Source organism: Neomonachus schauinslandi, chromosome 10 (genome assembly GCF_002201575.2).
Source record: "Neomonachus schauinslandi chromosome 10, ASM220157v2, whole genome shotgun sequence".
Lineage (NCBI taxonomy): Eukaryota > Metazoa > Chordata > Mammalia > Carnivora > Phocidae > Neomonachus > Neomonachus schauinslandi.
The window spans coordinates 22713211-22722828 of NC_058412.1; the positions used below are offsets into that span (position 1 = coordinate 22713211).

Consider the following 9618-nt stretch of genomic DNA (forward strand, 5'->3'; position numbering starts at 1 on the left):
GCTGATGGAGGAGGTTAGAAGAGGAACAAAGACGAGAAGGAGGTGGGTGGGGGGATGGGTTAACTAGGTGATGGGGATTAAGGAGTGTACTTGTAATGAGCACCTGATATTGTATGTAAGTGTTGAATCACTGTATTGTACACCTGAAACTAATATTCCACTGTATATTAACTAGAATTTAAATTAAAAGAAAAGGAACAAGAGATGACTCCTCCATTTGGGGTCAAGAAAATTGGGTGGATGGTTGAGGTGCTGGAGAGAAATAAGCTTGAGGGGAAAAAAAAAAGTTCTCTTTTGGCCACGGTAAGTGTGAACCACTTTCTGGAACTCTACCTCGAGGCATCAAGTAAGCTGTTGAATCTATGAGCTGAAGCTCAGAGACAGAGTCAGGAATGGAGATTTAAGAAAAAAAATGTGAGGCTCATTCATGGGAGGGGGTATTCGAGGCCATGGGATCCACGAGGAGCTCCTAGAGGAGAGTAGGTGGGAAAGAGCTGGGACCTACCACCAAGCCCCAGGGCCTTCATTCCAACCTCAGACCTCAGTGATGGATGAGAAGGGGAGGGGGAGTGGGGAGGTGGGCAGGAGAGAAGAGTGCCCTGTTCCGGGAGCCCAGATGGGTGAGCGTTTCAAGAGGGATGCATCAACTTTGACAAATGTTGCTGAAAAGTCAAGCAAGATGAAGACCACAAAGTGAGCATTGAGTCTAGTGAGATGGAGGTCATAGTGACCTTGACCAGAACTTCAGTCAAGTGATGGAGACTGAAGTCTGACTGGAGTGGGCATTGGAACGGGAGGTCAGGAAGTGCAGCCAGTGACCACAAATGAGTCTTCCTAGAGGCACAGGGAGGGCTTGTGAAGGTAGCTGGAGGGGACGCGGGCTCAGGGAGGATGCTGGGAGACTGTGCACGGATGACAAGGAGCCAGGAGAAAGGGAGAACCCGACGCAGTCCTCAAACCCACGACGTGATCCTTACCTTCTTCTGTACCACTTAGTTCCCGGGTTCCTGGAATGTCAGGGAATCAGCCAACCTTACCTTGAGCATCTATATGGTCACTCGGTGGTCGTTCCATTACAAGAAGCTTGTGCTTCCTCAGCTCTAAGCAAGTAGAAACGACACATAAGTAAACCACCTCCTGCTCGGCGTCATTTCTCATCTGATGCTCGCAACAGCCAAATATGGGTGGTTGGGGCAGCTCGGGAGCCCGCCTAGCACAAACAGCTCTCAGCAGCAGAGTCTGGACCCCAGGGGATGTGTCCACTGTGCTCTGCCAGTCACCATGGGGTCTCTCTCAGGGCCAGAGCAGCCGTAGGACAACGGAAAGCAAGATCACAGGCAAGGTGTGGTCGGTAGCTGGCATAGCATCCTTTTACCTCCCTCGTAGGCAGTACCTGGGGGTCAGGAGCAGAGGGGCTCAGGAATGGGCAAGGAAGCAGATTCTAAGGGCAGAACCTACACAGTCAGTGCCAGGGGCCTACCCTTCTCTGGGCTGGCCGCATGTCAGGGGGCAGGCTATTGGCTAAAGATGCTGGGAAGGGGTGTACAGCAGCTTCTAGCTCATTCTCAGAGGGTCTGAGGACTAAAAGTATTAAGCAGAACCTCTCTGAACAACAATTGCTCCAGGGATGTTCTGAGTAAACCTCTACATCTGTGTGAAAAACATACAAAGTAGCTCAAGTGAGAAAAATTTCTTGAGGTTGACAAGCCAGGTAGAGTAACCAATAAGTTGTTAAAGTTTTTCTGAAACCAACTAGCCCCGTACACTTGAAGTTGGTAAATAGGATTATCACCATTTTATAAAATTGCAAACGCAGGGTGTGTGTGATCACAGCCACGCCGAAGGGAAGCAGGAAACGGAGGTTCTGGGCCAGGCCCTTGCACGGAGTCACTGTGCTGGGCCTGTGTCCTCCTTGGTCAAGCCAGGGCAGACTCAGGGTCCCGCCCTGCCTGATGGACTCTGACCTGCCCCTTCTGAGTCAGAAGTCAGGTCCGGCAGTGAGGCATCTGCCGTGGATCTTGCGTTTATTGCGTTATAACCCACGCTGGTAGAGAGAGGGGGTCAGGTGGAGATCCTCCTCCGACAGGGAGGTCTTGGCCACTGTGGAGGAAATCCCGGTTTCCTTTCTCTCTTCAGCTGGAGCCGGTGGGCCAGAAGACAACCTCCAACAACTTCACCCACAGCCGAACCAAACTCAAGTGCCCCTCTCCTGTGAGTAAACGTCCTAACCTCCTGCCTGTCCTGTCTAGTGTGAAACAGATGCTTGGGGGAATGGGGCGGTCCCCCAAACCAGAAGGCACCAAGGAGGTCCCTGGGAGCTGTATCATCACTCACCTTTGTTCGCTGCCACCATTCTCAAATCTCACCACTCCTCCTGGTCCCTGAGACTTCACAGCTCCTCAGGGTGTAGGAGGGAGAAAGCAACAGTCCATGGAAGAGGCGCTCAGGGGAGACGGATGAATGGGCAGTGGTTAGGTGTGTGGGGGGGGTTGTACAGAGAGAAATAAGACACCATGCCTGTTCTGGGGACCTGTGCTCTTCTTCCTCCCTTCCCTGCACATTCTCTCTTCCCTCACTGCTCTCACCCAGACTGCTGACCATGCTCCCAACATGCTCCCCCGGTCGTCCCTCCCTTCCCTGACGAGCCTGTAACTGCTGCCAGGCACCATGCGGCCTGCACGGACAGTCACTCTAGCCTTACCGAGGCTGCTGGAAACCCTGCCCTGGTTCTAGCTGCTCACTGGAGCATCCAGAGGGGAGGCCCAGCTTCCTCTATGACCTTAGACTTGCCTGTCCCTGAAGAAAGGGTCAGCTCCCCAGACAAGGCCCGCAATTGCCAGGTCTGTGCTTTCTGGAGGCTCATCCCCATCTCTGCCTATGGGAGATTGCCACATCCTTCAAGGACCAGGGGCGGCCCCCCTCCCCGGGCTACTGTTCCCTTCCCTCACCCTACTGCTGCCCCCCGAACACACCTGTGTTGGTCTCCTTTCTGTTTACACCCCTCAAAAGACACGCCCCAGGCTCCTTTGGGATGTGATTGTTTCTGAACCTGGCCTACTGGCTGACAGGACAGTGAGAGTGGCCACATCTGAACCCTTCGTCACTCTCCCAGCTCCACGCTCGTGTTCACAGAGGAAGGAGAGAATCCAGGGAGGCAGGCCTGAACATCTCCTCTTCGGGCCCCCCTCATGCTCGGTTCTCTAACCTACTACAGGCCCAGCTGTCCGTCCACACTGACTGTCATCCTGCTCCCGGGCACTCCTGAGGTCGGAGGATGGGGACAGCTGTCCAGTGGTGGCCTAGAGAAGACAGAGGTGGGGGCTTTGCAGCCCCCGGGACTCTCTTCCTTTGGTTGCCTATCCATTCCCAATCTTATTTCAAAATCAGGTTGACAGGAGAGGGCATGCTGGTGAGAAACTAAAAGGAGGTTATAGCGGGGTATTGGCCACTTTGGAGACCCATCCTCGTTCAGAAGGTTTGGGCACAGTGTAGATGAAGAAGGCACAGACCTGGCAATTGCGGGCCTTGTCTGGGGAGCTGACCCTTTCTCACTAACGGGTGGGCTGTGAAGATGTGCAAGTTTATCGCACCATCGCTGGGATAGGGCCTATGCAAGCCCAAGGTGAGCAGATGGATGGTTTTCTGAGGTCCTTAACCCCTGACCCTCTCCTCCGCCTCCACAGGAGAGCCCTTACCTCCACACCCTGAGGAACAGTCAGCTCCTCCAAGACCAGGCTGAAGCGGGCCCCAACGTGCTGAACTGGGCCATGCCAGTGGCAGCAGGAGGTGGCCTTGTCCTTGGGGTTGGCACCATGATGGTCTGGAGAGTCGTAAGAGGTCGCCAGCAGGAAAATCTTCCAATGAGCCTGAACACTATGAGCTTCTAGGCCTCCCACCAGGTGTGGTGCTCATCCCAAATGCCCCAGCCACACTCCTCACCAGCCCTCGACCTCAGCCACCTTGGGCACCGCAGAGAGCATTTGCTTCAACGCCTGGCGACATCGGAAGCCAAAGGGACAGTCACGACTCCTTGGGGCCTGGGGCCTACGCTCCTAGAATTGCCAAATTTAAATAAAGGCCAAAGCCATTCTATTCTTGGGTCAGCCTTATTGAAGCACTCGCTTTCCATCTGTTGTGCGATGCAGGTGTGGGAGCTGGAGCGCTTTGTGTCCTGTGTCAGCCAGAGCTGCCCAAGTGATGGTCAACCAGAGCACAGACCGGCCTCGGTCAGCCTCCAGCCCAGCACCCAAGAAGTAGATCCTCAGTCACCAAACCCACTAATTAAAAGATGGGGAAAATGCTGGCCACCAGGTGGTAGCTAGATTATTGGAGCTGGCTGACCACCATTCAAATATAATCCAACACCTAGCTTTGACACAGCTGTTTTGTACCCAGGACAATGTGGAACATCGTGGTACCTCCAAGGCTGTGCATGTCACAGCCTGGCTGAGAAGACAAACTCCTACAAAGAAACAAGAAACTGCACAACACGGTGCATTTCTGTTCTGGTGCATCAGTAGGTAAAGGTGTCTGATCACTCCGAGACTAGGAGGAGTTCCTTGAGGAAGGTTATTTGGAAGAGAGAAATTTTGAAATGTCTTAAAAAAAAAAAAAAGGGGGGATTGGGCCATGAATACTTCATTTATCTGCAACCTGATTTTCTCAAAGTGCTAACTTCAAGAAAGAATTCCTCTTTCTACACTACCAGAATTGGAGCGCTTGCTAGAGAGAGTCCAGTAATACAGGCTACATTCATTGAGCCCCTGTGAGGGCCCAAGGCCCTGAGCAAGGCCCTGAACTGGATGTCTTACACAGATTCTCTCTCATTGCGCACAAAAATCCCAGGGAAGGAGTGAGGAAAAATAGACATGTTAGTTGCACAACACTGTGAATGCACTAAATGCCACCAAATTGTTCACTCTAAAATAGCAAATTGCAGGTCCTGTGAATTTTGCCTCAATAAAAACCAAAAGAGACTCCATGGTCATCTGCATTCTAAGTACCTCTCTGATCCCAAAGCTTGGGATGACAAAGAGCAGGAGTTAGAAAACCCAGACATACCATTTCAATGTGTGGCCTTCAGAGCAAACCCCATCGCCAGCGGGAGCCCCAGTTTCTCAGTTATCTCATCTATAAAACTGGAATCAGAGTACTCATTTTGCTTGCCTCACAGCACTGCTGGAAAACAAACATCTACAAAAATGCTCGGCAACTCTAAAATAGTGCACATATAAAAGGGGATTGGTTTCTCCTCTGTGAAGAGTTGAGATAGGATCCAGGTTGTCAGGGAAGTGCAGAGGTCCAGAGATGGGTTTGGGAATTGGGCAGGAATGTACCAGTGAAGACTGCCTGCCTTCCCTCCATCATCTTATCTCTTTGGAAAGCAGAGCGGAGTCCCCAGAGAACCTAGATCCAGGCCCAGTGTTCCTTTGGGCTTCAATTTCTGTTCCTGTACCATGGGAACAGTATACCTGCCCCCAATTCTTCCTATGGACCAAAAAACATAGTGACTGAATTATACGTGTCCTAAAGACCTGCCGCATCCCAGCTTGTGCTCCTGGCTTACCAGTTTTTTTTTTTTTTTTTAAGATTTTATTTATTTATTTGAGAGAGAGAGTGAGAGAGAGAGAGAGCACAAGAGGGAGGAGCGGGAGAGGGAGAAGCAGACTCCCTGATGAGCAGGTAGCCCGATGCAGGACTCGATCCCTGGACTCCAGGATCATGACCTGAGCCGAAGGCAGTCGCTTAACCAACTGAGCCACCCAGGTGCCCTGGCTTACCACAGTTAACAGCAAAGATAACCCACTAATTCCAAGAGTCCAACACCACTATGCCCTTTTTTTTTTTCTTATTCCTCAAGTTTTCATTACTTCAGTAGCTCCCACCTCAAAGAATCCTGGAATTCATAACCACAAGTCTATCCTCACTTGGGTTGGAATTTATGTATGCTACCTGAGTAATCCAGGAGCCCCCAGTCTGAAAAATTAACCAAAAAAAAAAAAAAGTGATCCCAGCCTGGTGACCGAGGAAACACTTGGCAGAAACAAAGAGACACGGGCGCCTGGGTCGCTCAGTCCTTAAGCGTCTGCCTTCGGCTCAGGTCATGATCTTAGGGTCCTGGGATCGAGCCCCGCATCAGGCTCCCTGCTTAGTGGGAAGCCTGCTTCTCCCTCTCCCACTCCCCCTGCTTGTGTTCCCTCTCTCGCTGTGTCTCTCTCTGTCAAATAAATAAAATCTTAAAAAAAAAAAAAAAAAGACCCAAGCATAAGCCAGGCCCCAAATTCCGCCTAAATACATACTAAAAAGCCAACGTTTTAAAATATGTGAGAGTTGCTACTTGTACCTGGCGGTAACATACATACATTGGATGCGTGCCATGTTCCTTTCCTCTGGGAAAATAGTCAATCTAGTTAGGTGGACACCCAGAGCCACGCCATGAATGAAGCCACCAAATCCTGAGAATGCTGTGCTCCATGGTGCTCTCCACAGAGGGTTTCGAATTCAAAAGAGATCAGTGTGGATTAAACTTGGTCAAAAGCCTTCTTCATAAAGCACAGGGAGCCCTGAGCTCTGAAGGATGGTGAGAGGACTTGGCCAGAGGCCACCAAGAACGGAGTTGTTGAGACCAGGCAAACTCCATCTGCGTGGAGAGGCAACCAAGCATGGCGTGCACAGGGGACAACAAGCAAGCCAGAAAAACAAGATGGCGGAGCCAGACACAGCCAGATTAGGGGATACCACGGAGAGGGCAAGGAGCTCATGGTGACTCAACTGTTGGAATGGTCGTACTATCAGGCTGCATTGGATTTGTACAAAAGAGTCGTACAAAGAAAAACAATACCACTAAAAGCTGAGAGGGTGCTTACACTACGACAGACCCCACAGCGCACGGTAATTAAACTGCACATCCCCATTATCCTCTTTGCACAGGGAAGAAAACCCAGACTCGGGGAAGCGCTAACTGGCCCAGAGCTCCACTTGCATTACGTAGTGGACATCCATCCAAATGAATACTGGTGTCCAGCGTGGGGAAATAGCCTGGAAACATAAAACAGGTGATTCTAGAAGTGAAGTAGGCCAAGTTGCAAATAAATGTGCTGTAAAATAAAAACCTAGACAGGCAGGGTAGTATCTTCCCAAGGCTATGAGGACACAATGAGTTTCTCTGTTCCAACTGGTCTGAAGAAGTCAGCCGTTTCCAGTTAATAATCTAGGATTTTAAAAATTAACTGTAGGGGCTAAGATTTATTTTGCTAAAGGATGTGTGGAGTTAACAGCAGTGAGCAAATCTTTTAATTAGAAAAAAAAAATGAACAAACAAGGGCTGTGAGAAGCTGTAGACACAACAACTGGACATTTTACGTAACAGTAGTGTTGAAGAAAGACCATAAGCATGTTTAGAAGATTAAAGGCAAAGGAATTTAAAACATCAGACCAGAATAAGGCATTATTTTTTTTTTTAAAAAAAAAGGCAGAAACTAAGAACCAATAGAATTTCTAGGAATTGAATATATTGGTATTAAAGAAAAATAAACTCCAGTAGAAGTATTTAAATAACAGATCAAACACTCAGTAAACCAACATTTCTTGTGAATTTACTGTATGCCAGGCACTGTTTTTAGCAGTCAGTCTGTATTGCTCAATAATTCTTACAACAGCCCAATGAGGTAGGGGTAACTATTATCCCCATCTTACAGAGATAACTAAAGCAGATTCTGTGTGTTTTCACGTCTTTTTTTAAGAATGAAATTAGATTAAAAACAATAGTTTAAGGGGCACCTGGGTGGCTCAGTTGGTTCTCCCTCTCTCACTGGGAGAGACCTGACCTCCGGCTCAGGTCATGATCTCGGTCCTAGGATGGAGTCCCACATGGGGCTCCCTGCTCAGCGGGGAGTCTGCTTCTCCCTCTCCCTCTGCTCCCCCTGCTCATGCTTGCTCATGCTCTAAATAATCTTTAAAACAAAAACCAAAACAAAACAAAAACCCTAATAGTTTAAAAAATAGGTATTCAATAATTAACTCCCTTCCCATATCAGCATTCATTCTAATAGTTTATTCAAGGGGCTTTGTAAAACCACCATAACAACAAAAATATATTTGGCTCTTTACAGTTAACAAAACACTTTAATACATTCTCCTTTAGATCCTAAGACTTGGAAGCAAAGTACAGTATTTTTAAGAAAAAATATCCCAAACTTGGAAAGAAGACAGAAAAGTGACCTGTCGATGTTATTACCAAACTCATCTAAGAAATATTTAGTTATCTGTGTTTGACTTTGCTGTTTACTATTTGATTAGAGCCCACACACTATGAAGTTCTGTTGACTGGTGGATTTCTCACTGATAAAAAAAAAGATTACAGTTTTATCACCCTATCAGACATTAACCAGTTTTGTATATTAGCAACATCCTTTCAGCATTCCTGTGACCAACAATGTAAATCTCCAGCCCTCAGATTCTCCCTTGAACCAGACTTAACCACCCTAAGGATTCCCTCATTAATTACTGAGTTAAAGTTTTTGACATGTGCTCATCCTATAGTTGTATGAAATTGCATTTTTCACTTTTTAAAAATTAAAAAAAGGACTGACTCTTTAAGAGAAAACAAATTTTTAAAAAATTAAGAGAAAATATATCAAACCTAAGGGTATCTTATAAAAACCCAGTAAAGTTGAGCAAGTGGGAACGGATAAGCCAGTAATCTCATCTCTAGGTGACAGTTCCCAAAGATAACATTTGCAAACGCATCTCTCTAGGATGTAGTGTGCAAGAATATTCACAGCAGTGTTTCATAAAAACAACAAAACTGGAAACACGGAAATCCATGTCCATCAATAGCGGATTGGGAAAATAACTTACAGTATGTTAATAACACACGAGCATTTATGCATCAGTAGAAAATGAATCACAACAGCTGCATTCATCAAGCTGGGTGAATCTTACAAATAATGTTGAAAGTTTTACAAAGAATACATGTAACATGATTCTATTTAAATATGGAGACAGGAAATCAATGTAACAATATCATAAAAATCAGTGAAGTTGTTACCTTTGAAAGGAGAGGATAGTGATGAAGATGGATGTACAGAGGGCTTCAGGAATACTAGAATTTTTTTTTTTTTTTAAAGATTTTATTTGACAGAGAGCACAAGCAAGGGGAGCAGGAGAGGGAGAAGCAGGCTTCCCACTGAGCAGGGAGTCTGACACGGGGCTCGATCCCAGGACCCCAGGATCATGACCTGAGTCGAACGCAGACGCTTAACTGACTGAGCCACCCAGGCGCCCCTAGAATTGTGATTTCTTAACATGAACTTGCTTGAGAACTATTCTTTAAATTGAATTTACATGCATTTCAGACTTTTTCTATATATATATTTCATCATATTTTTAAGTTAAAAAAATTGAAGAAGAGGTTTTATACAAGAACCGAGCTAAATTAAGTTGCCTGTTTATTCAGTGACCAGTTGGAGGGAGCGGTTTTAGGCTCTCAAGCCTGAGGATATGCCTAGTAAAACCTCCCACTTTCCGAGCCAAGGTGAAAAGCCTGTCCCTGAGGGTCATATACAGAACCTGGATGAGTGTTCATGACAAAGTGGCCACAGCAAAGGAAGCATAAGT

At 47.3% G+C, this 9618-nt stretch overlaps 1 protein-coding gene across 1 annotated transcript in view; it reads left to right on the forward strand.

Moving 5' to 3' along the window:
* The window catches only part of PLB1 (phospholipase B1), a 121815-nt gene extending 117810 nt beyond the window's left edge, over nucleotides 1–4005 (forward strand). The window contains exons 58-59 of the mRNA XM_044919004.1: nucleotides 2137–2211; nucleotides 3684–4005. Of these exons, the coding sequence (XP_044774939.1) occupies nucleotides 2137–2211; nucleotides 3684–3887 (279 nt within the window). The 3' untranslated portion in view covers nucleotides 3888–4005. The remainder of the gene's footprint in view (nucleotides 1–2136; nucleotides 2212–3683) is intronic.
* The last annotated feature ends 5613 nt before the right edge of the window (nucleotides 4006–9618 follow it).